General features: G+C 46.2%; 1 protein-coding gene across 1 annotated transcript; it reads right to left on the reverse strand.

Moving 5' to 3' along the window:
- Window positions 1-630: 630 nt before the first annotated feature.
- EPDR1 (ependymin related 1) lies at window positions 631-25,386 on the reverse strand. The gene is made up of 3 exons (XM_028095324.1): window positions 25,088-25,386; window positions 3,321-3,529; window positions 631-2,197 (listed from the first exon to the last, which is right to left on the reverse strand). Exons 1-3 carry the CDS (start codon window positions 25,384-25,386, stop codon window positions 2,001-2,003), a joined length of 705 nt encoding a protein of 234 aa, XP_027951125.1. The 3' UTR covers window positions 631-2,000.
- Between the last annotated feature and the right edge of the window lie 1,580 nt (window positions 25,387-26,966).

The following is a 26,966-nucleotide window of genomic DNA, read 5'->3' on the forward strand; positions in this document are numbered from 1 at the left end:
CTTTCCTGCTCCTGCGAGAGAAGATGTGCCCTTGGGTGGGCAAAGACAGAGATCCGGGGCTGAGGGAAGCTGTGCGGTTCAGAAAGGATGGGGGGCCATCCGTGGGTGGAGAGATGGGTCACAAAGGCTTTACCCGGCCGGACCACCTCGAAGGCAGCCTCGAATGCCCATCTGTGCATTCCAGATGCTGGCCTTGCCTGGCCTTCCCTCTGTTCTGAGACTCCGCGAATGGCCATGGGCCCTGGAGCTCCCAGGGGCTCCGCGCCGGCTTGGCACTGACTGAGCAGAGGATGGCTTTGAGGAGAAAAGGCCAGGGCAAGACAGAGGCCCTGAAGATCTTGCAAAGGCCAGTGATGTTAAGAGCCCGGACCTGAATGGCGGCTGAGGAGATGGACAGGGGCTACTCTGACAGGACTCGGGACCCTGATGGCCTGTGAGGACTGAGCCAGGAAGGCCTCTGAGGCTTCCAACCCAGGCAACTGGGCTTTGAGCTGAAGAGCAAGCTTTTGAAAGAGGATATTGAACATAGCTTAGAAGCAGTTTATTCATCAGAGAGGAGTTTTAACTCCGGAATAACCAAAATAATCCATCTATATGACAAAAGTATATATATCAAAGAACACTTTGAAATGCAATTAAACATGTTTATTGAAATAAACTGTGAGTCATACAGATTGTTTTCCGTGTGATAGAGATGTCATACATTTCTCCTAGTAATAGATAATAGCCAGATTAAACATAACAGTAGAAGAATCTAGAATCTGATTACTAAGAGTCTCCCCAGAGATCAGCAAACCCAACCCTTGAACAGATGAGGCAACTAATGACCGGAGAGACTGGCATTCTCCACTCTACAAATGTTTAGGGCACTGAGCATGTGCCAGGCACTTACTTGGCGCTGGGCATATAGAAGTAAACAGAGCATGGTACCCGTACTCAAATTGCTCATAGCCAGGCTCGTGGGCGACAGCGTCCAGTAAGCAGGAAATTAGCACACAGCCTAATAAGTATGGTGAGAACTGCATGCTCAAGCTACAGAGTGCACCCAAGCCGGGCCTGGGAGCAGCTCTCTGGGGTCAGCTCAAGTGTGAGCTGACCTGGGAAAGATGAGCAGAAGTCACATAGACAAAGAGATTACGACTGCCCCAGGAAGGCTCAGGTGAGGGAAAGCATAGTGCATTTAGTTCATCAAAGGCGTTCAAGTACAGAGGAATTCCAGTCCCGGATTCTGAAGACAATAGTCTCCTGACTCCCAGTGCGATGCTATTTTTAGAATACTATCTGTCTTTCTAGGTCTCCTGACAAATATGTGATGATTCAGCACATATAGCAATAATCTTGCATAGAGGAAAGGACGCATACATGGCTTATGCTTACCCAGGTAGAGACATGAAGTTGTCCAAACCCTCTTGTTTAAAATGTCTCTTTGAGGGATAATTACTTTGTATTGGAGCCTTTCATTTCCTCCCAAAATTTCCATCAACCCAGTCATGCCATAAAGCTCTTAAGTCTGGAAGGGATTTTAAGGAATCACTTTGTCAGTGGCCAAGGGAGCCTTCGCCCCCCTGGTGCAGGCAATATTGGGGCCATCATCCGTAGAGAACATAAAACTTTATCATAAAATGGACCAAAACTGTTCTGCATGTTATTATCACTATGTGGCAGCAACCCAGCAATTCTCAGTCACGTCAGTAACAAAACCCTCCTCCCTGCCAAGGTAAGCCGCTCCTGCCGCCCCTCGCCCACGTCTGCCCCTGCGCGCCCAGATCCACCTGCACGCGCGGAAGACACAGCTCCCGACACAGGCTGAACAAATGCTCTGCCCTTTTGTAAACATAGCTTGAGGAGTCAAAAATCATATATACAAAGAACCCCAGATCGGTGCTTATCTTCCTACAATTTGGACATTTCTCTCCAGGGAAGGTTCTCGCCTCTGAAAAGCCTCGAATCCCTTTCGAGCTGGGGATGACGTCCGACGCCTGGCTTTGGTGCTCACAGGCTTACCAGGAGCAGTCCTCGCTCATCCTCTCTGGCTGGGCCGCCTGGCAGGTGCTCGGTGGGATGAACACCGAGGGGTCTTTAATGCCCAGCTGTATGTCGAAAAACCGGGTGGACAATATCACACTGTAATTTTTGGTGAAGGTTTCCTGGACAGGATAACAATCCTTGACAGTATAAATGCCGATCCAGGTTTCATCTGTCAGAGGAAGGGAAGTTGACTTTTCAACATAGAAGGTAGGCAAAATGCCTGTATTTTTTTCTCTTGTGGTAAAATATACATAAAATTCACCCTTCTAACTATTTTTAAGGACAGTTCAGTGGCATTAAGTGTGTTCACATGAAACCATCGCCACCATCCCTGTCCAGAACCTTGTCATCTTCCCCAGTGGAAACTCCGTGCCCTCTAACACTCACGCCCATCCCCCCGCCCCCAGCCCCTGGCCACCCCCATCCACTTTGTCTCCATGACTGGGACTACTCTAGGGACCTCACACGAGTGGAATTATATAGTATTTGTCCTTTAGAGACTGGCTTATTTCACTCAGCGTCATGTCCTCAAGGTTTAGCCAATATTATCCGTGGCTGAATAATATTCCATTGTTTATTTACACCACATTTGGGGTATTCATTTATCTGCTGATGGACACTTGGGTTGTTTCTGCCATCTGGCTATTATGATTAATGCTGCTATGAACATGGGTGCACACACACCTTTTTGAGTCCTTGCTTCCAATTCTTTTGACTATACACCCAGAAGTGGAATCGCTAGGTCGTATGATAATTCTATGCTAAACTTGGGGAGGGGGGATTGTTTTTACACTGTTTTGTACTATTTCCCACATACACCATAAAGCCTGTGTTTTTGAAACCGTTTTGGGGTAGGCGTACGAAGGGTTGCAGAGAAGAGCTTCCCATCTATATACAAAAGCAGACACCGGGTATAATGGGAGTAGATCTGGTCTCTGTGACTTTAGGAAGTGATATGAGGATTCTAAAGTAGACCTCAGACAGATGTCTTCCATGTCACAGGTCTCAAGACTATTCAATGTCAGAGCCAAGGACAAGCCCATAACAGCCAATGGCAGAAAGGTACAAGGGGTGCTAGAAGGCTGAGGTGTTTCAAATATGATGCTTAGATTCTGGAACTAAACAACCAGCGGGGGGGGGGGCGGGGAGAGGGACTTCAAAGCAGGTGCGGGGGACGTTAAACAATTTGCTTAAGCTTATAAATTGCCCTAACTACCTTCCTTAATGGATTTAAACTTTTACCCCATCACGCTTCCCGAGATGCAGCACTTGGCTATTTTATGAAGCCTTACACGATCTAGCTGACTTTCTGTCGGACCACTCTTGGACAGTGATCTGCTCCTGGGGCCCCCCTATGGAGTACTGGTCCTCAAACGTGGCGTTTTGAGGAATGTCTAGAGGGTCCCAGGGCTCCGTCAGGGTGATCTTGGAGCACTGCTTGGTGGCTTGTTCAATCTGAAACATCACTCCATCCTTATACAGCAAAATATATTCAAATAATCTGAAAGACAGATATAAAGAGAATGGATCAGGACTTCATGTTACAGTCATCGTGCCTCTTATCAGCATACAGTCCAAAGGTCTTCGATACAAAATACTCTTAGAACAAGTAGACAAAAATAGTTTTGCTTACGAGGCAATCACTTATTTATGAGCACTTGACACATTGACAACCTAAATACGAAATCATTAAAATTCAGAGTTCAAAATTGATATTGAATCATTGAGTACCTATTATATGCCGGATCCTGTGCTTAGGCTACAAACAGGAGGAAGACAGGGCCCTGGTTTGTGACTTTTTAGCCACAAGGACCTAGGAGGATTTGACCCTTGGTTTGGCTGAGTTCTCCTTGCAGCACTAAATCAGGACTTACTGGGCTACACTGAATGTAGCACATCCAGAAGCCGCCAAGGTCAGACCACACACCTGTGCCCCATTGTCTCGGCTCTCAGTCACAAGTAATGGGCTTCAGTAAGGCACAGCTGCGTGAGAATGAGCCCCCCCCCCCGCCCCGGCACAGTACCCGGAGGAGGCTGAGACGCAGACAAAAGTTGAGGGGACCCCAGAGCAACCGGTTTCCCACACAGTTTGTCCTCACTTCTCTGGCCCACGTGTACAGCCCATGTGTGGAGCGAACCAGACGGACTTCCAGGCTGGGCGGGGAGTCTGCAGATGCCCCCACCATGGCCCTGCACGCCGTGTTGTCCCCAGTCCTGTGTGGATCCTAAAGCTAAGCAATCTTGGTGTTGGGGGAAGCCAACAGGTTGGGCTTCCCTGTGTTTGTCAATCCAAAACAGGCCACAGCTGCTGGTCTTGCAGAGTGAGGACACGGTTCTGACCTCACCCAGTGAAATTCACAACCCTTGAGGGCAAAAGAGCTGAGCAGGGAGCTTTTCCTGAGCAAATAATGTGAGAGTCATTCCACCCCACAGCCTCCATCTGCCTCCAGGGCAAATGTTCGCCATCCCAAGTCCAGCTTAAAAAGTATTTCCTTCAGAAAAACTATTATAAACGATCACTGTCTACATGGTCAAAATAGTACCACTATTAGGGTTGTGCTTCCTTTTTCTACGAGTCGGTATGGAAATGTAAACATGACCTCATTTTATATATTCAGATATATTTGTTTTGCTTCATTCTAGCAAACACTTGAAATGGCTTACGAGGGTCAATGCCTTTTAGAAGTGGGAGTGATTGCAAACAGAAAAGGCAGTGTTCATTTGCTGCGATATCGCTCACATGAAAGTGGAGCCAACCTCTTATAAAAATACGCATGCAGGGTTCCCACTGTACTGTGAGCCCTTTGCAGGAGCTGGGTTTGGGCTGTCACTATTGTCTCGTGCTCGGTGAAGTCCCTGGCACATCAGTCTAAACATTCATGTATGGAGTACAGACACATTACTCTCAGTGTTAGAGGACCATCCATTCATAAATACGGGACTCTGTACACAAATCCTGTTCCACAAGCTTTTCAGGGGCGGCAGGACCCACAAAACACCTGCACCATGTGCCCTTGGGGGGCTCTCTTCCTTATTCTCCTCGCCATCAGCACCGTCCTCTCGTGCCTTCCCAAGCCCAGGTTGTCTAGCCTAGACAGTCATTCGTCACTCCTGCAGAAACGCCGGCGGTGTGCTTCTCACACTGCAGCGACTGTCCCCTGGAAGTTATGCACCATGGGCAGCAGAGGCGGGGGCGGGGGGGCTCCTTCCTGAGGACAGCCCTCAGCCCCTGAATCCGCAGATCACAGAAGCAGGATGGCCAGGCTGGCCATCCAGGAGCTGGCCACCATCAGCAGAGCTTACTGGACCAGAGGAGGACATCTGACCCAGGGCGAGACGATCAGATGCCCTTCCACGAACCTGGGGGATTGCCACCTGAGGACTGCGAGGCAATCTCTCTATGTGGCTGGACATGTCCCCTGTACACTTAGAGGCCATGGGAGGCTGTTTCCAACATGTGAACTGAGCAAGAGTAAAGAAGGAAGCTGGGAGCACTGGCAAGCTGGGACTCCCGACGGCAGTGCATTTGCTGGATGCATTTCTTCTCTGAGGCTCAGGGTCTGGAGATCCCCCTGCAGAGTTATGATGTTTCCTTTGTTGTAATTAACTTTCCTTTCTTCCTCCTGGAACTTTTTGTGTGACTCAGAACCAGGGCTCATTTCTAATATAGTGGAGGACTCCCGCTGTTCCACCTAGAGCCCCAGAGGACAACCACCAGCACAGCTGTCCTGGGAGAGACACCACGTGGCCCTGCACAGATGCCAGGGCCACGGCCACCTGGTCAGCCCCCAGCTGGGGGGTGGGGGGCGGCAGGAGAGGAAGGCTGCCAACGTTACTACTGTCCCGGGGCCAGCCCTGCCCATGCACAGAGGGAAAATTTAATTTCTAAATAAGAATGCTAGACTTGAAAGAATCATCACAAACTATTAACATTTACCCATTCTGGGTGGTCTGAACACAGGTGTTTGTTACAGCATTCTCAGTACTTTGCTGTTTTCAAAATATTTAATTTTTTCACAAGAGGCCATCATCTGATATTGAGGTTATGTTGACAGTGCCTTAAGTAAAACAGAAAATATTCGTTTAATGGGAAACCAAATACAACCGTATAACTGCTTGGTTGTTTTTCAAAATCCCATATGGATATCAATGCTAGCTCCACTCCGTACTGAGTTTTGGAACAGAAGCTTTTGATGATGCTGTTGCGGCTTGGGTACTGAGGTGAACATAATTCCTTGTTCAGAGGTAAGCTTCTCCATCGCAAAGAAGATACAGGCTCTGGAGCCTGATAGAGCCATTAGGTCAAAACGCAGAGATCAGCCAGGGTTGAAATGAATCATCCGCCCGGGATGCTGTGTGGGTAATAACCCGTAGACCCGAAGGACTGGACTGACCGTCTTCAACCGAAACTCGATCCCGGGAAGCAAGATCAAAGCCTGGCTCCCAAGTGGAGGAAGCTGGGAGGACAGGACTCACAAATTACACCCCCGGGGTGCAAGCAAGGTGAGGTGCTGGAAAGGGCCTGGAGGACAAGGCGGGCAGGTCAGGCCTGGGTCAACAACAGCCGGCAAACTCCTCCTCGCTGGCCAGACCCCAAGCAAAGCACAGTTCCTGGGAGGGCCCTGCCAGGCCTCAGCTGCGAGCAAGGTCAGGCCAGCCAGGCCTGGCCAAGTGGTCAGCAGGCTGAGCTTGCCACACCAGCCTCCGTGCACAAGAGGTGTCCAGTGCCCCCATTTTGCCTCTCTCCTCGCGGGCCCAAGGATTCCTGTTGCTTTTGACAAAATTCTCAGGCTGCACTGACCATTTCTGTTGTTCCCTGAAAATCCATCGTCCTAAAAATTAGGCTCTCCCATCCCCATGTTTTCCCAAACACTGAAAACCTGTGGAAGTTTTATATCTTCCGGTTTTTGTAAAACTGATTCATGTTCAAAGTAAAAAAAAAAAAAAAAAACCAACAGTACAGAAATGGAAAATGAAGTAAAAATTGCCCAGAAACTCACACTTAACGGAGGTAACAACTCTGCGCATCTGTGTCTAAGCATATACAGATTATTTTTATTTAATTTTCTTTAAATTGTGGCAAAATACACATAACGTAAAATTTACCATCTTAACCACGTTTAAATGTGTAGTTCAATAGTGCTAAGTAAATTTGTATTGTGCAACCAATCTCTAGAATTCATTTTGCAAAACTGAAACTCTGTGCCCATTAAGCAACTCCCCATTTCTCCCTCCTCAGCTCCTGGCAACCACCTTTCTACTTTCTGTCCCTGTGAACTTGACTCTCTAGGTGCCTCCTCATATAAGTGGGATCATACAGTAGTTGTCCTTCTGTGACTGGCTTATATCAGTCAGCATCATGTCCTCAAAGTTCATCCATGCTATAGCGTATGTCAGAATTCCCTTCCTTTGTAAGGCTAATATTCCACTGATTATATAGACCACGTTTTGCTTATCCGTTCATCTGTGTATAGACCCTGGGTTGTTTCCACCTCTTGGCTATTTTGAATAAAGCTGCTATGAACATGCTGTGCAAATATCATATTGATTTTTCATTATGTGTAGTAGACACATTTTACAAAAATGAGTATTATGTTTTCTAACCTATGTTTTAAATTCAATAATTTGTCCTTGATATCCTTCCAGGTCAAAAAATACAGATTTATGGAATCAGTTTTTCTTAATTTACTATGAAAGATTTTTAAAATGCTGAAGTTAAGGGACTAGTACAATGATCACCTTTGTATCTACCACTTAAATTCAATAATGTTGACATTTTTCTGTATTTGCTTTATCTATTTTCTAAATATTTGCTAAAAACAAAGACTTTCTGCCTCCCCACCACACCATTATCACACCTAAGAAATTAAAATTCTTTCCCTAATGGCAGCTAATATCTGGTCCATATTCAATTGTCCCCCCAAAATGAATTTTAAAGTTTTTTTTTAATCAGAATCCAGGGCGCCTGGGTGGCTCAGTGGTTAAGCGTCTGCCTTCGGCGCAGGTTGTGATCCCGGGTCCGGGGATCGTGCCCCGCGTCGGGCTCCTCCCCCTCCCCCTGCTCGTGCTCTCTCTCTGGTTCATGCTCTCTGTCAAATAAATAAATAAAATCTCTTAAAAAATAAAATGAGAATCCAATAAAGTTTCAAGCATTATATTTGGTTGTTAGGTCTCTACTATTTTAAAAATCTGGAATACTACTCCTACCATTTTTATTTTTAACATGGCCTTGTTAACTCCAGGTCTGCACAAATTCCCCATTCTAGACTTTTGTCTGTTTCCTCATTTAACTTGCTCCTCAAGCTCCTGTCATTCCTCCAAACTAGACCTGAATTCTAAAGGCTTGATGTAATTTGGTTAAAGATTTTTGAAAAGAAATTGATAAGGCTGTGTGCTTCATGGCGCATCCTAGCCGAAGACAGGTGATATCCCATCCCTGCGACTAACTTTGATCACCAAATTAGATGATTACTCCAGATGTCTCCATTATGAAGGTGTTTCCTTTTACAGTTAGCAAGTAATTGGTCAGGAATACTTAGTGATGCTGAGAAGAGTCTATTAGCCAATAAGTGTCACCTAATGGTTCTGGGTCAAACCATTTCCTGAATCAATTATTTCACTGGAGATTGGGATACCAATGGCATAACAAATGACATCTACCTTTTTATCTACTTATCTATCAGTCAGCACCCTGGACTCAAGAATTTTTATATATTCAATGTATGACAAGTAAAGTCATTATTCCATTCGATGCTCAGATTGTCACAAGTTCTGTCAGTGGGAGCTCCTTCTAGTCTGTTGCAGGAGGAGATCCGCTGGAGATTTCTCTTCCCTCCAAAAAACAGACTCCCTGTCCTGCTCTCCGACCTTTGTTTCCTGTCTTGGAACATAAGGAAATAATGCTTGGCGTGGGGACAGCTACTTTAAGGCCTTGAGGCAACAAGTCAGCATGCCGTCTTGCAACTGTGAGCCAACTTTCTCTGAGAATGGCAGAGTAGATGGATGGAGAAGAACCTGGGGCCTCGATGATACTGTTGAGTCAGACCTAGGAAAGTGCATCACCAGCATTCTGAGGTAAACTACAAACATCCTTATAGTTTCAGCCTCTGTTAGTCAGATTTTCTGAAACATGCAGCTGTAAGAAACCTAAATAAAGAAAATCCACTGCTTTATAGTTCTGATCTATCAGATGCTTTTCAACAACTCTCTGAGAGCCTTTTGTTCCAGAATGAGTAGGGCCCAAGAATCTGGCTAAGCCCAGAACCTACAGTATCGGAGCCTGGTTTGGGCATAGGTAAATCCAAATGGCTACTGCCTATGTAGCCGAGAGGCAACTGTTTTTCTGTCTTGAATCAGAGTGGTCAAGGGGGAAAAAATCCAGTCTGCAGCAGAGGTTACAGACTGGCAAATTCCACTGACTGACATGTTATTAGCTTTTCTTTCTTTCTTTTTTAAACAGAGGAGAAAATATGAGGCTGAGAGCATAACTAAGTCATAAATAATGTGCCAGGATTGGACCTGAGGTCTGATCTCCTACCAGACTCGCTCTAATTCACCAATACCGTGCTTCTTCCCCCTCCTTCCACAGGCAGTGATTCTTCCCACCCCCCTATAACTGCTTGGCCATCCAAGATGTCTTAAATTGCAGAAAAGGGATGGACAAACATACTGTTGTGATCACAAAAAGGACTTTGGCTTTTAGGGAAGAAACTGGACACACTCTGGATTTGTGTAATATGCAATATAACAGATTAGGAATGCAAGCCAGCGCTCTGACTCTTAGCCGGAAGAAGTGAGCGGTAGCCACTTGCCATTCTGGTCCACACCGAGAGCTAGTTACACTCTATGGTACTTATGAGACATAAAAGCAGAACATTATTTCAAAATTGCCATGCCAGACGGAAACTCACTGTGCAAGCTGATACCAACCACATATAACAAAAGGGAAATTAAGTTACTGGAGAATGCAGCCCTAGGAAAAGTAAAATCAAAGAGTAATTGTGTGTGCAGTTTAAGGAGCTGTAAGGTGATGGGCTTCCACCACTCGGATTCCAGTTCAAAAGAGGAAAAGGTTGCTCAAGAAACTGGAGAGATTTCTTTTTTCCAAGAATGTTTCAGGATGAAAACTGGCAACGTGCAGCCATATACTCTTTGATCTGATGGAAGATAATAAAAAAGTGTCTCATGAGACAATAGTTCAAGCTGTCTTTTTCTCACCACTGAAAGGAAGAGCCTCATTAGTACCAGGATACCCATGTTGCCATGGTACACAGTGATTTCTAGAACTACACATCAGGGGGTGTGGTGTTAAGGAGGTTGAGAGCATACAAGGATAATCAGGTTCGTCCAGTCAGTACTATGCTTCTCAGGAGAAACATAGCAGTTGTCACTGTGTGTAAATATAAACACAGACGCCTTGCAGCTAACAGTTAATGAGTCTAAAGTATAAATCTTACTTTTTACTTTCACTGGGATTTGGGATGATACTGAATTTAAGAAATAAAAAATAATGTGTGACCGCAAAGATAGCTCTCTAATGAAAAACGTGATTATCAAAGTAGAAAACACAGTGGAGGTGGCACAGGATGCTCTCACTATGCTCTCACAAACACATACAAAACAGAAGCAGTGAATTAAAAGGTACGATTCTAGAACGCTAGGAAAATCAAATAAAGTGACAAAAAGGCTAATGGGAAGATAAGCAATCTGGGTAACAGAGGTAAGAGAACCAATCCCTGTAAGTAGAGAGTCTACAAGGAACAAAGAGTGAGGACAGAGTATCGCGCCTCCAGGAACAACAGATGAAATTTCCATAGAGCTGGACATAACCTGGGGATGTTAATAATGCTCCAGGATAACAGAAACAACCTACAAAAACAGGGGCAGAAAAAAATGTATTAAAACAAACCCAAACATAGTTTGGTATCAGACTTCCCTTCTAGAGCTCTAAATGCCATAAGCATAAAATACTATTATTATTACCCAATGAATTGTGTACACCCCAAAATTAGCTTTATGTAAAAAGGCAGTAAGTGGACGTTCTCCGGCATTCAAAATCTCTGGAAGTGGGGGCTCCTGGGTGGCTCAGTCAGTTAAGCATCTGCCTTCGGCTCAGGTCATGATCTCAGGGTCCTGGGATCGAGTCCCATGTCAGGCTCCCTGCTTGGTGGGGCGACTGCTTCTCCTTCTGGCTCTGCCCTTCCCCCTGCTTGTGCTCACACATGTGTGTGCTCTCTCTCTCTAACAAATAAATAAAATTTTTATCAAAATCTCTGGAACTGTACCACCATACCCTCTCTGAAGAAAATTAATTGAATACATTTTCTAGCTGATCGAGACATGAACCAAAATAGAGGATTCAGGTAGATAAGCATATCGGCATAAAAGATATTGCAGCGAGGAGGGCACGTACTGAATGGAGCACTCGGTGCTATATGCAAACAATGAATCATAGAACCCTACATCAAAAACTAATGATGTATTGTATGGTGACTAACATAACATAATAAAATTAAATTAAATTAAAAAAAGATTGCAGCAAATAATAAAAGGAGTAAAATCATTTATGTTTCTTTTGTGGCAACGCTACTTAGAAGTTTGTACAAACACTCACACAAGAGAAATTCCTCCCCGTTTAACAAGTGAAGCAGTTGACCTTATAGAGGCACAGTGAAAGAAGGAACACAAGAAATCACCCAAGAACTTTAAATTCTTTTCAACATACTGAGTGGGACCTAAACAAATACTTGTCCTTTACAGAAGAAACTGTTCTCTTGACAGAAAAGTGGATTCTCAAGTTTCATCCCCTCACTCCTTAGGAGAACTGAGACATCACCAGGGAGGCTCTCTGGGGGTCCCAAGGGCAAACTAGACAATAACTGGACCCGGACGGGGTGGGGGGTCGCTGTCCAAAATACAGTGTGTGATAAAGGGGACAGGGAGAGGGCTCGATTCAGAGCGAGGGGGACCTCCCACATCCAGAGGAAACACATAAACCACATCAGAACACAGCACGTGACATTTCAGTGGTTATTAAATCTGGAGTCCATTCTCTCCCCAGCACCTCTGCTCCCCAGAGGGCAAGCTGGTAAAACTGTCCACTGCCCTCTTCCTTCTGGAATGAGAGCTCCAGCCTCTTGTGCTTTCTCTACATTTGCTGCCACTGCCTCCCCACATCTACCAGGGCCCCTCTGCCAAGAGCTGTCCCTGGGATTCCTAAGGAGACCCTGTTCCCTCTTGACTTCAGCCAACTCAGTAACTCCATGATGGCCCAGGCATCTTCCTCGGAGGCATGTCTGCCTTTCTCACCTTGACATCCTGGATCACCAGCTTCTTGATGACATGTTCTGGGAAGGAGGACTTTACAATTCCAGAGGAGGTAAGATGTATCTCAGTAAGGAACTTGGTGAGCTGGGCGGGGAGGGGGGGCGCACTTGTTTTTAGAAGCTTTGAAATCAATGCAGATAGTCCGGCTTACCATAGTCCTCCCTGCACGTATTTTCGAGCAAACTCAGAAGGCCTTGCATTCATCATGGCTGAACTTGGATGCCACACCAACTAGTCTGGTGGTTCATGGTGCCTCATACATTCCTCCTAAGTTATAGCTCACCTGTAGCTGATAATGCTATGTCAGACCAAGGAACTAATGTGCCCCTTGGCCCTGTGCCACCATCTTCCTATCTGACAACATCTTCCTTGGCAATTTCTGAGATGCTCCAGAGCAGCAGGGTCCCCGGCACTATGATCTGAGGGATTGTGTCCCTCCCCGAACCCTACCAAATTCATGTGTTGAAAACCTAATGCCCAAGGTGACGGCATTAAGATTAGGATCTTTGGGAGGTGATTAGGTCATGAGGGTGGAGCCTTCATGAATGCGATTAGTGTCCTTATACATGAGGCCCTGGAGAGCTAGCTGGCCCCTTCCACCACGTGAAGATACAATGAGAAGTCTATGACCAGAAGAGGGCCTTTACCCAACTATGCTGGCACCCTGATCTCAGACTTCCAGCTTCCAGAACTGTGAACAATGAACTTCTGTTGCTTATCAGCTACGCAGCCTCTGGTATTTATTACAACAGACTAAATAGACTGAGACATTGGGGCAGCAACCTTGGAGGGGTTCCTTTGGCGCCCCTTCTAGGGCAGGCTGACAGCTCTCACTCATTGGCACAACTCACCCTGGAACTTTCCCAGTCCACATAACTTTAGCCACAACTAACGCAACCTTCCGTGAAGGAGCACCACAGCCTTTTTGTCCAGGGGCAGCTGCCTTCTGCGTAGGACCCAACTGTCCAAGAGCTTCTCCAATCTTTGGAGGATCTGAGGGCCATGGAGGCACCCTGCTGGGGGTCTGATTCTTCACATGGCCTCTCTGTTCAAAGAGGCACTGCTCCTGAAGTAAACCACTGGTGTTCGGGAAACTTCCAAAGCCCATATTGGGGGAAATTCTCTAAAACTGGGACTGAGGAGCAAGAGAAACATTGAAGATAATGTTTGATGAGGGAAGAGCAGGGGAGTAGCTTGTGGATGAAAGGAACCTGGGGGATCCATTTCTGGAGGTAGTGGTATGCCTTCTTAGGGGTCGCTACTACAAGCCTGCCTAAAAACTTCAAAATATGGGTAGGCAGTACCATTTGATACCAGAAACTGTTCTTGACAAAGAAGATACATGACGTAGAATATAAATACTTAGTAAGCTATAAAACCATTCCAGAAATCCACGAGTTGATTGTTAAAAATGTAATCATGAGGAAAAGAAAACTAGGAAGAAAAGAAGGCTATCAGTAGATTGGGTGAAGTTGTTTCAGAGTCGAGAGAATATCATGTACAAACTTCTCATGATGATAAACATAATCTTGATGAAATGGAAGGGAAAATATAAATAACCCAAACTAATGCAGAATGAAGTAGAAAGTTAAGTGGATCAATAACCAGAGGAAAATATCCTTACAATGGCCTATGAGATCTTAGATCTTTGATCTTAAAAAGAGATCAAAGAGTTATTTCTTCAAAAGGAGTGAGGTCCTAATGGTTTCAGGAATTAATTTTTTCCAACCTCAAGGCTGGAGAGCATAGAGACACACTGAAGGCTTGCCAATTCTTTAATAATTTTGCAAGGCTTTTCTTCATTAAAATATAGAAAGCAGAAAAATAAAAACTAAAGAACAAGCTAAATTGTGGCTATGGATTAAAAACAAATCGTAAAAAAAATGTTAGCGAGTCAAATCCAGCAGACTACTAAAAGCCTACTTCATAATGATAAATGAGAATTTATTTTAGGAGTGCAAAGATGGTTTAATGTAAAGCAATCTATTAGTACAAATCACTAGGTTGGTGAAGTTTAATATCCATCCTGATTAGAAGAAATTCTTTATAATATACGAAAGTAGGTCAGAAAAATATTTACTGAACATGACGGAGTATCTTTGTTAAACCAACAACCCACAGGGGACTTACCTGGGGAGTATTAGAGATAGTCACAACAGAGTGAGAAGCACAAGGGGGTATGACATCACCACAGGCATGCCATTTTGCCTTTCCGTTTCTTCTTTATCATATTAGAAATGACCAAAAAAATTAGAGGTGTGAGTGTGGGAAACATGAACAATCACATTCTGCCAGTTGAAATGTCTGCCAGCCGGAGCAACCTTCCCGAAGGGCAAAGTTGTCACAACTTAAAAATGTGCAAATCCCTCTTCTATCATTTTCTTATCTAACAATGTATCCAAAATACATTAAAAAGTGGTAGGCATCTAACTGCACATGTGTAGTAGTCTATACTAGTGGGAAATAGACGGGAAACAAACATGACTATCCCACAACAAGGGACTGCTTAAAGAAGCTATGTTCTACCCATTAGCTAGAACACCACACAGTCCTTAGAAATGGCATGAAAAATGTGCACAATATTTTGTTAAATAAAAAATGCAGAGCATGTTTCCATTTTAATTTCAAAATCACATACACAGGAATAGGAAAAGAAATCCAGAAGCACATACATCAGGGTCCTTAGTCCCATATAGCAGGATGATGAGCCATCTTTACTCTCTTTATGTTGCTCTTCCGTGTTACTTAGATTTTCCACCATGAACATGTACAATGCTAGTAGTCCAAAAGCCATGAAGATGGTATTTATTCACTCAGCACACATTTATTGAGTCTTATGATGTATCAAGCACTTCTAGGTGCTGGGGTTTTGGTGATAAATCAAACCAGTAATATTCTCTCACTCAGGGAGGCGAGACAGACAATAAACACCAGACAAATTAACTGGCCAGATGATGTCACCCAGGGATTGTGCCCGGAGGAAAACAGAAGGAGATGTGATGGGGAGTGGCTGGTGGGAGGGTCACAGAAGGTTCCTCTGAGGAGATGGTGAGCTGAGACCTGAATGAGGAGAAGCCGGGAGTTCAAAGATGATAGAAGTGGACTAGTTAGTATAGATGAGCTTGCACGGTATATTGTTAAGAGAAAAAAAAAAGCCCACTGTGAAACAGTATGTCCTTCAGTATGCATGGTCTGCATCTCAAAATCACCTAGGATAGAGGCGCCTGGGTGGTGCAGAGGTTGAGCATCCGACTCTTGGTTTTGGCTCAGGTCATGATCTCAGGGTCATGGGATCAAGCCCTATGTCAGGCTCTGTGTTCAGCGGGGAGTCTGCTTGTCCCTCTCCCTGCCCCTCTGCCTCACCCACCTCACTCTCTCTCTCTCTCCCCCTCTCAAATAAATAAATAAATCTTTTAAAAAATCACCTAGCATATTCAGAAGACATTACCAGTAGTCATATTGGTTGAGCAGTTACGGATAATTTTTACTTTCTTTCTCTGTGCATACCTGCATTTTGGGTATCCTTCTACAATGAATAGAAGTCACTATTATTACTCATTTCTTCATTCAATTACTCCAAAAAAATCTAATTCTGTGGTGTTGGAGATAACAGCAACAACCAGATAAAAATTCCTAACTGTGGAATCTTGCTTTGGGCAAGGGGAGGCAGGGGAGATGAGGGGACTGGTTCAAAAAGCACTAAATAGGGCGCATGGGTGGCTCGGTCAGTCGAGCGTCTGTCTCAGGTCATGATCCCAGGGTCCCAGGATCGAGTCCCACGTCGGGCTCCTGATCAGCCGGGAGCATGTTTCTCCCTCTGACCCTCCCCCACTCGTGCTCTCTCTCTCTCTCTCTCTCTCTCTCAAATAAATAAATAAAATCTTTTTTTAAAAAAGCATTAAATAGTATGTCAGATAGTGGTAAGTGTCTTGAACATGTAAGGCAGTGGGGTGCGGTGTATGAGAATGTTGGCAGGACAGACAGTCTAATTTGGGAGGGGGCCGTGCAGCTTTTTAGGAAGAAGGCTTTCTATGCACAGGAAACAACAACCCAAGTGCCAACAGGGGGAAGCTTGCTGAGCTGCGGGCGGCGGGGGGGCCGGCAACGAGGGGCTGCTGCTTGCTCAGAGACAAGACGTGGAGGGGGTGGGCAGCAGATCCCTCAGGGCAGCCGGGCCCTTGTAAGGACATTCACTTTGACCGACAGAAAGGCATTGGAGGGTTTTGAGTGGACGAGTGACATGAGACGATATTTCTAGCAGAATTATTCAAGTTGCTACGTTGAGAACAGACCAAAAGGGGCGAGGATGGAAGGAGGAGGACCCGTTAGGAGGTCAGTGCAAAAAGCCCAGGCACGAATGATGAGGGTTTGGGCATTCATGATGACAGTGAACATGGGGTAAGATTTTGGGTCTATCTCAAAATTAGAGTCGACAGGTTTCACTTATGGACTACTCGTGGCAAGTGGGAGAAGAACTCAAGGGATGACTCCAAGGGTTGATCCTGAGCAACCGGAGTTGCTATTAGCTGAACCTAAGAAACCTGCAAGAAGAATAACATTTGTTGGTTTGTTGGTTTGTTTGCAGGAGAGCATTACTTTGGGGTATGCTATAGCCATGACTGAGTTGAGGGCACCAAGAAAGCGGTGTAGACAGAACAGCAAAGGCATGGCAAGCCCGAGCCCTGGGACATTCTACCATTGATGGTCCGCAAGAAGAGGAGGAAGAGCAAAGGGAACTGGGAAGCAAAGGAAATGAGACGGAAGGAGAGACACCAGAAGAATGTGGTCTGTGAAGATACCAAGATGGAGGAAATGGGCACAGTAAAATGAGGAGTGATAAAGGATCATCTGGTTAATAATGGGAAGTGTACTGCTCTTGAGCAGAGCAGGCTCAGCAGAGTTGTGACACCCAAGGTCTGATTGAAGAGGGTTAGAGAGAGCATGGGGGTCAGAGACTGGACTTAGCATGAGATTTGCTTTAAATAGAAGGGGAAAATGGGGTTTCAGCTGGTGGGATCAAGAGAGGAATTTTTTTCTTTAAAGATGGGTAAAATAAAAGGAATTATGAAGGGGAAAATAGAAGCTTTTTACTGGAATTGGGGAAATATAACACTATCACATTTATTCCAGGAAAAACAAACCACTAATTGGTGGAATATTTTCAGATCTTTGGGCAATCTGCCCCTGACCGCCATCTTCGAGGGCAGAATCAGGAAGAAACAGCTCAAGGTTGACAGAGAGAAGTAAAGATGTTTTCAGAGCAGTTTGGCGACCACTTCTGGCTTCTAGTTATAAGTTAGTCTTACACCCCACCAGTCTTATTACTCCGTGGGGCTTGTCTTCCTTGGCACTAAGGCTCCTCACTGCCCGCTTCTCCTCGGCATCCCAGCATCAACCCTCTGAAATCCAGGGTCAACAGACCCACTGAATTAAGACTCAAAGCAAACTTTACGGGCTTCCAAGAAAATCTCTTTCTTGAAGAAAAACTCAGTTTTGCAAATCAGCATGGTTCATTTTTGAGGAGCAAAAGGCCACAAGCAGTCAGACTTCCTGAGCTAATTATAAAAGAAAATGCTGGCCCCAGCCACCAGAGACCAAGGGGAGGGAGCAAAGGCAAAAAGAGACGTTCTCCCGAAATTCTGAAAGTTGGGATTTCTTAAAATGGAAGCCCAATCCACGCAAAACAGGGTTGTGATTAAATAAATTTGCGGAGGGGCACCTGGGTGGCTCAGTGGGTTAAGCGTCTGCCTTCGGCTCAGGTCATGAACTCGGGGTCCTGGGATCGAGCCCCGCATCGGGTTCCCTGCTCCGTGGGGAGTCTGCTTCTCACTCACCCTCTGCTGCTCCCCCCCACCCCCGCTGCTTGTGATCTCTCTCGAGCCCGCTCTCTCCCTCTTTCTCAATAAATAAAAACTTTAAAAATAAATAAATAATCGATTTGTTGAGCACTTCATACTAATTTACCTCCCCCGGCCACATAGATGGATTCTGAAGATTTACAACAATATAACCCTGAGAAATCCAAAAGAAGACAAACATAACCTGATCTTCCCTTTCCTCTCACTCAACAATGTAATCTAAGGGGGCGCCTGGGTGGCTCAGATGGTTAAGCATCTGCCTTCGGCTCAGGTCATAATCCCAGGGTCTTGGGATCGAGTCCCGCATCGGGCTCCCTGCTCCTTGGGAGCCTGCTTCTCCCTCTGCCTCTCTCTCTCTCTCTCATGAATAAATAAATAAAATCTTTAAAAAAAATGTAATCTAAAATCACTCGGTAGGGCCAAGCAAGGTAAGCATCTGCATGGTCTAGCCTAGGGTGCAGAACCCAAGTGGGGTGAGGGGGCCACCCATGTAGGGAAGGTGCATCACAGCAATGAACAATTGGTTACCTACTGCAACCAATAATGGGAGCCAGTTTTCTCTGAGAAGAGACCTCCAAAAATGAACCATGTGGGGGTAGAGCGGAATTGGAGGTTCTGGTATAAATATATATATATGGATTAGAATTGGAAGCTTAGCAATGTACCTACACGTAAATTTGTGTGTATATGTATAAGTGACTGTGTGTGTATGTGTGTATGTGTGTGTGTTCAAACCTATATCATACCCTTGCTTTGTCCACTGAGAGGGTCTGGGAGCCACACCACCTAACAGCTATGAGCACAACTAGAGCAGCGATCTTGGCTTCCAAATATTTTTTGCCAGTAAAAGTAACCAGAGCTCCGGGCTCAGAAATGGCTTATTCCAAGACTCTAGCAGAGAGAGTATAGATGATTTTGGAACATCTTATTGTGGCAAAAAGTGAAAAAGTGCTCAAAGAATAAGAGATACATGTTTAAAGAATATAAAAGCCAACTTAAAGAGGTTCCTACTGGCCAGATCTGGGACAATGTGAACATCAAAACAAACAGTGAGAACAAACACAATACAGTGAGAATCCTTGAGTTCTTGCTGATATAAATAAATGAATAAATTGAGTGTCATGAAAAATGGGATGTGTACATGGTTTTAAAATATCTCTCTACAGGGGCACCTGAGTGGCTCAGTCAGTTAAGCATCTGCCTCCGGCTGAGGTCATGATCCTGGAGTCCTGGGATTGAGTCCCATGTCAGGCTCCCTGCTCAGTGGGGAGTGTGCTTCTCCCTCTCCCTCTGCTGTTCCCCATGCTTGTGCTCTCTCTCACTCTCTCTACAGCTCTCTGTCAAATAAATAAATAAAACCTTTAAAAAAATAATAAAAAATAAAATATCTCCCTATCGGGTGCCTGGGTGGCTCAGTCAGTTGAGCATCCAACTCTTGATTAAGGCTCAAGTCATGATCTCAGGGTCATGAAATCAAGCCCTGAGTCAGAATCCCCACTGGGCGTGGAGCCTGCTTAAGATTCTCTCTCTCGCTCTTCTTCTTCTTCTCCCCCTCCCCACCCTTTTTCTCCCTAAGGAAAAAAAAAAAAAGAATTCCCCATAACATACTTATTCATTACAAAGTTAAAAAGTGTCACTTCACACTGAAGAAACCTTGCAGCTGTCAGTTACCCAAGTGACCCCAGTGAACACCACAATGCAGTAAGAACAGAGTACTACCTCCATGGTAGTACTAATTATTCACCTACCACAGGTGAATAATTAGAATCTCATCATAAAGAGACATTAAACAAATGCAATTCAAGGCACATTCTACCAAATCACTGGTTTTTAATCTTCCAAATTATCAAAATGCAAGGAACACTGAGGAATTGTTCCAGTCAAAAAAAAACACGGAAAAGACAGGACACCGAAATGCAATGCTTGAATATAAACTGGGGCCTTTGGCTATAAAGAACATAAATGAACAACTGACAGAACTTGAATGAGACCCGAATTTCAGATGGTAGAAACGAATCCATGTTAACTGTTAATTTCCCAGTTTTTATGGCCATGTTGCAGTAGTGTAGGAGAATAGCCCTATTTGCAGGAAATGGGGGTGGTGGGGATATCAAGTTGGCAACTCACTCTCCAATGATTGCGGGGGCGGAAATGGCTGTGTCTTTACTTTCTGTAAGAGTGCAACAGCTTCAAAATAAAATAAAACTCTACATTTGGAGGGAAAAACACCCTTACCCTGCTGTTCAAACACAATGATTGTTGAAGTTACCTAGTGTGATAAGAGCCGTTGGAATTAATCTTCCACCACAGATATGTGGAGGAGCACTCTATAAGCAATGCTATTCATGCCCTGAAATATTCTGCCCCCCTCCCACACACACACACAGAGCAGAGCCTTCTGAGTCTGCAGCCAGAGCACTTAAAGGTGACCCCTCGTTTTTCTGCCCAGGAACACAAGTTTAGGTGAAAAGGAGAAGGAAGAAAAAGCATTTTGGTTTTATCTACACAAAGGGACACACTGAGAAAAAAATGTAGAATCCATGTTAAGTTCATTACCTCATGGTAGAAACAGGAATCAGCCTGATATAATAAAAGCACAGTGAGTGCGTCTGTGGTATCATTTCGTCTTTAAGGAAGAAAGCCTAAACGCTATTTAGTATAAACACTGTCGATCATTAAAATTAAATTCAAAGATGAAAAACTGATATCCTGAGAAGTTAGGAACTTGCTGTGGTGAAGCCAGGATGAGAAGCCATGTGTGGTGTCCCATGACTCGCTCACTGGATGTCTGCCCTCTCTCTGCTACACTAGGTGGTTTTCTCCAGAAATACAGAAGAGAAATGATATTCTGTTCTCCAAGAAATAGAATGCCTAGGGAAAACTGAGACAGACATGATCTGGTCAGAATCTGAACTGAGAATCCACTTGCCACGCCATTTAAGACCTATTTTTTCTTTTCACCTTTTACCCCCCCAAAATCCCTGAACATGTAAGATTGGGAGTCGGTTTGTCTTCTAAGATATTATCCATAATGTTCCCCTGCATATTCTCTTAATGCCTCTCTGTTCACTCTACGTCAGTAGCGCCATTAATTCCAACCCCCAAGCAACCATTTTGCAAGTGAGAACAGTAAGTTACTGGTGGCCTCACAAAATTCATTCAGTATTGCTTCTCCCACAAAGTTCAACATGTTTGCGGGAATATGAAAATAATCTTCTTGCTTTTCCTCCCTCTTCCAAATATAATACTTGTGAGTTTAGTCAAGGAATCAGGAAAGATAGTTGGAACCAGAAAACAAAATAGTATCAATTACTAATATTCCCCATCCTCTGCTAAGGCTGTCTTATCTGAAGCTTGTAAACTTGTTTAATCTTTTCCATCATCTCAGGGAAAAGAGAGCCTGGAAAGTCCTAGTCATTCCACAGTAACTATCAGTGGGATTTTCCATAACAATCTGGATGCAAAATAAAAATCTTAAGAAGTTGATCCAATTCTAAAACTTACTTCTCAACTTACTAATAAATATGAAGAGACAACCCATCCATATTTTCTTCAAATAACATCTGGTTTGTTGGCCAGACTGCTAATACCTGAAAAAGTTTATGAGTTTGTTCCAGCAAATCTACATTTAAAGAGCTTAAAAATGCATTTAGGCACTAAACATTCTTTTCTACCTCTGACTGAGGGCCAGAGATGGAACTGTGAGACAGCATCTTGCCAAGAAACTGGGAAAAAGGGGAATAAAACTGCCTTCTAAAATCTGAACTGTGAAATCAACACTTGATAGGTCAGGACAAAGAAATGAGAAATCACCAACCACATGGGGACAAAAAAGTTCTAGGCCAGCAAGATTTGGCTGTGACCCCACTAAAGACATAATGCACACATATAAAGACTATATGAATCGATCGCGGAGTCCTCCATGAAGAAGGGCTGCTAAGACAGCCTGAACAGTAGTCACCAAGCCTCCATGCAGAGTGGAGGGAGTCTGCACCCGCAGGGTTGGGGTAGCATAGAACCAGAGGCTAGGCATCTTTCTGGTGAAAAATGAACGCATCACTGAATCTCAGCCCCATTCCCCTGGGCTGGCCTGTCTTACTCATGATGGAAAGCTCAACACTGAGCATACAGCCTGGCCTAGAGCAAGCGATCATTAGATTCAGTGACTTTGCGCCAACTCTTTGCTCACAACCTCCTGATTATGATTTGGCTCCTCACATAGTTCGGCCCTACAGGGAGAGAATGACCTAGTCTTGTCGACCCAAATCCTGGCCACCATGCCTGCCACCGGACTCACTGAAATATACATTTTAGCTGTTAAGCCTGCTTCCTCCGAGTCAGCTCCCAAAGGAAAGGCCCCTGAGTGCCCTTCCCGGTCTAGTTTCTGAGCCCACAGGCTGGCTGGCAGCAAGTCTCTGGGTCACGGTAAATTCACCAGGATGGTGATGATGGTGGTGGCCATGGGGATAACTGCAGCCGTGTACTGAGCACGTTCAAGGCGTCAGACCCTGCACAATGTGCTTTACATACTTGAACTCATTTAATCTCCACAACAATCCATTAGACACTATTAGCATTCTCATTTTGTAAATGAGGAAACTGAGGCTCAGAAAGCTTCAACAATTTACCCGAAGACCCACACTTGGATTCTGCACTCAGACTCAGATTTGTCCGACTCTAACACTTTATCTTTTAAGTTGTGAAAATGTGACCTCTGGGGGGATGGACCCTCACCCTTCTCCTGGCCACAGTCCTCTGCTTCAGCAGTGTGCTCGGAGCCATTCCAGTCTGTCTGCAACATGACTGGTCATCAATGCACCATTATTGGGCCAGGCTTCACAACAGTGCACGGAAAAGTTAGCAGTTTATCCACAATCACAAGTGCATAAAGCCAACCCTATCTCAGTGAACCACGTCACTATCCATTCTGTGCCATCAGAAGCCAAAAATGGGGGCCTCTCCTTGACCCTTCCCTCCCCTCACCTCCGTTGTCAATAAACCTCTTCGATATTTCCCTAATGAGTCCGCTTCTCACCATGACCATGGCCACTACCCATCCTTCTCCTGGACCTCGACACAAGTCTCCCAGGTCATGTGTTTGCTTCTACTCTTGCTCTCCTTAATTTGCAACCACACACCCAGTGACTGTTCCATAATCCAGTCATGACCTTCCACTGTTTGAAAATCCTTCAGTGGATCCCAACCTCTCCACGTCCTCTGTGCTTCAGTCCTAACAGCGACTGGTCTGCAGGTCTTGGAATATACCCAGCCCTGTCTGCTCCAAGATGTCCTGCAACAGACTGCATCCCCCCAGAGCAGTGGTCACCGGTGCAAGGTTTTGGGGCTCGCTCACACTTAAGTGCCTCCAGGAACCTGGGTTAGCTGCCCATCTGAAGTGTTCTTGTCCCACTTAGCATACCCTTCATCTCACTGGGTGGGAATTTTCCTTCATGTGACTCCACCCACAGACTGTGACCTCCCTGAGGCCCAGGACCCACTCTGTTTATACAAAAAGCTTGCCATGAAAAAAATGCATGATGAATGCATGACAGCGTGGTTAATAGCACAGGTGTCAGAAGCCACCCAGCTTCCTCAAGTCCCAGCTGTGTGGTCTGGAAAGAAATGCTGAATCTCCCCGGACCTCAGATTCTCTGTCTATAAAACAGAGATCACATTGTTGTGAGTTTTCATGTAATATGTGGAAACTCCTCAGCACCATGCCCGGTATATGGTAAGTGCTCACACGCTGGTTGCTGTTTATTGTTGTTACTCTGTCCTTTGAGGCTGAGCCACAATGTTCTTTAGAGGCCTCAGAGATCCTCCCGGGCCCCCGTGATGACTTGGCTCCTCCAGCTCTCCTCAGCACTCACATTTTACCCTTCCAAATGCATTAGCTTCCATTTTTTAATATACTGCTAAAGGTTCTGTCCCTTCAGCACTTCCTTCAAGATACCTAACACTCCAACAAATGCTTTTAGGTGAAATGACATCAAAATTTGCCCCTGATCTTACTGCTCACCGGACCCTTAAACCATGGACATCACACGGCACCTCCGAACCACACAAACGCCACCCAGAGAGGCCAGCATAACCCCCAGAGGAGCACACATAGGACTTTCCATAGGAAAGCTGTGGAGTTGACAGGTGGTGATCCCAAAATAGCCATCAGGGCTCAGAAGGAGGTCACCATTTCTCACAGCAGACGTGGGAAGGTGAATTACGAGACAAGTGGTTTAAGAGAATGGCGTAGCTCCTCTATGGAATATTGTGCAGCTATTAAAAATAGGTCTCTGAGGCCAACCAATAAAATGGCGATTAAGAATGCATAAGAGATGGTGTATATAAAAAAAGATGATTTTTTTTATCACAATATGTCACACTTGCTTTAAAACATTTAAGGAGGTAGACCAAAATTTCAATAGTTGTAACAGGGTGATAAGTTTGTGGGCGATATTCTCCTTGATTCCCCACACCTTTTGCTGGGTTGTCCTATTCCTTTAAAACTGCAACAAGAATTCTTAAAATATATACATTCTACGTGCCTCCCCCGCAGATGGCTCCTGGAAGAGATGAGATGGTGTGCATGAGACGCCCGAGGCTGAAGCCTGACTCAGCAGCGTGTGGACCGGGGCGAACCTGGGCCCCGGGCCGCAGGGATGAGATCCCGCCCCTGCCCGGTTCCTTCTTCCCCGGCCACCGCCGCGCTGAGGAGCTCAGCGTGCAGAGGGCCCAGCCCTCCACCCCAGCCCCCGACCGCGCTGCCCACCCCCCGGCCACCGTCCCTGCGACCTTTCTCCTCGGCAAGAGGGAGGCGCCGCCAGCGGCCCCGCGACCTCGCCCGCGTCCCCCGGCCGCCCACTCCGCGGCCCGCGTACCTCTTGCAGGGGATCAGCGCCTTGCGCTCGTCCAGCACCCGCACGCGCTGGTTGAGCCCGTCGTAGGAGAGCAGGGCGCGGCTGTTGCGCCCGCTGCTCTGCCGGTACAGAACCTGGCGGCCCTCCCACTGCTGCGGCGCCTGGCACGGACGCGGGGTCCCCGGGGCGCCCCCGGCCCCCGCCCCCGGCGCCGTCGCCCCCAGGCCGCAGAGGCCGCCCAGCGCCCAGAAGCAGAGGCCGCCCAGCAGCCAGGCGCCCAGGGCCTCCCGGGCCACGCCGAGCCGAGCGCGCCCCGACATCGCCGACCGCAGCGCCCGCCGCCCCCCGAGAGCCAGCGCGAGCCGCAAGGGGCGCTGAACTGCGCCGCCGCCGCGCAGCCTTGGGCCGGGTGCGGGAGTGCGGTCCCGGCGAGCTGGCTGCCTCCGGTCGCAGCCCACCCCCACCTCCGGTGGTTGGGGTCAGGCGCTCGAGGTGCGGGAGCCGGGACCAGGGCCTGGGAAGGCCCGGGTGAATCGCGGGAGCGGTTCCTGCTTGGGCTGCTGGCCGCTGCGGCTTCTGTTTCCACTTGCTCTCTGCTGCCAACAGGAAATGCAGTGGCAGCGGTGCCACTAGCATCCTGAAGGGCATCCGCGTTTGAGGGGGGCGGGGTGAGGAGCGGGATGGTGGGAAGGAATACGTGTCTCCACTAACCGAAGTGGGCGGCAGGTAACCACATACTAGGAGGCAATCAAGTTCAAGGTCGGGAAGGCCAGGCTACTGCACTTGCTGTGTCCCCACACAGCTTGACCCTTTGTCAAAATTGACAGCTTCTTCCTCCAAATTAGAAATGGAAAGAAGGGTCCCTTCCTCAAGAAATGACGTCAGTCATTCATCCTGACCCTTTTCCTTTTCTTAGTATAGAGCCCAGGGGGCTAGGGGACAAGCCCTGGCTGTCGGGCATAGGACTGAGTCAGGGACAGCACCTTGAGGCCACACTTGCAGTGAGACTGCTACCCTCACCCATAACCTGACAAGACCACAACCCCAGAGGTATGTGACTCCGGGATTTTAGCATCAAGGACAAAGTTAATTGGGTTTATGGTTTATGTTTTGTAATATTAGGATGTACCATATGGAATTAAGAAAAAGAAGCAACTTAAAAAAAAAAAAAGACCCTTGCTTTCCAAATGTATAGCATCTCTTCAGTTGATCTGTGTTTCATGAATGACGAAGTGAGCTAGGTGAAAGAGGGAGAGAACATTCCTGGATGAAGGACATGAGCACAAGGGAACATGGGTGTAGCACTTTTAAGGAGAGTAATTTAGAGCCAGATCACTCAGGGCCTTGAAAGCCAGGGAGGGGCACCATCAGGCCTAAGTCTTAGGAAGCTGGGTCAGATGTGAGGGTGGAGAATGGGCAGGGAGAAGGAGGAGGGACATGTTGTTATAAATCAGATGAGGGACAGTGACGTCTGAAATGAGAGGGTGGAACAGAGCTGAGGGTGGAACAGAAGGAGGAAGAGCTTTCTGGTTTGGGGCCCTGGGAGTTCAGTCCTGAATGAGGAAAGAAGACAAATCAGTTTTGGATTGGTTGACTCTGAGATGCCTGTGGGATGTGCAGGTGGAAATACCCCAGGAACAGTTGGATAAGCACTTCCAGAAAGCAGCAGGGCTAGAGGGCTGGTTTGGGAAGCGATCGGCATCTGAGTGATAACTGAAACCAAAGAGGAGAACAGCAGGGGAGACCGTTGGTGATATCTAGAGAAATGTTTGATTGTCATAGTGGGGTGGGGACTAAGCCGCCGCTGGCATCTAGGAGGCCAGAGATGCTACTAAACTTCCCATAATGCACAGGAGCCAATAAAGAATTATCTGGCCCCAGTGTCAGGAGTGCTGAGGTT

Source organism: Eumetopias jubatus, unplaced genomic scaffold (assembly GCF_037043125.1).
Source record: "Eumetopias jubatus isolate StellerSeaLion01/CBP00866 unplaced genomic scaffold, mEumJub1_p1.0 scaffold_14, whole genome shotgun sequence".
Classification (NCBI taxonomy): domain Eukaryota; kingdom Metazoa; phylum Chordata; class Mammalia; order Carnivora; family Otariidae; genus Eumetopias; species Eumetopias jubatus.

Excerpts from the sequence above, each read along its gene's own strand:
- EPDR1 (XM_028095324.1), bottom strand. The coding sequence starts at position 25,386 with ATGTCGGGGCGCGCTCGGCTCGGCGTGGCCCGGGAGGCCCTGGGCGCC. Across the intron at positions 3,530-25,087 it reads GCGCTGATCCCCTGCAAGAG|ATTATTTGAATATATTTTGC; the intron begins GTACGCGGGCCG and ends TCTGTCTTTCAG. Across the intron at positions 2,198-3,320 it reads CAGAAAGTCAGCTAGATCGT|ATGAAACCTGGATCGGCATT; the intron begins GTAAGGCTTCAT and ends TTCCTCTGACAG.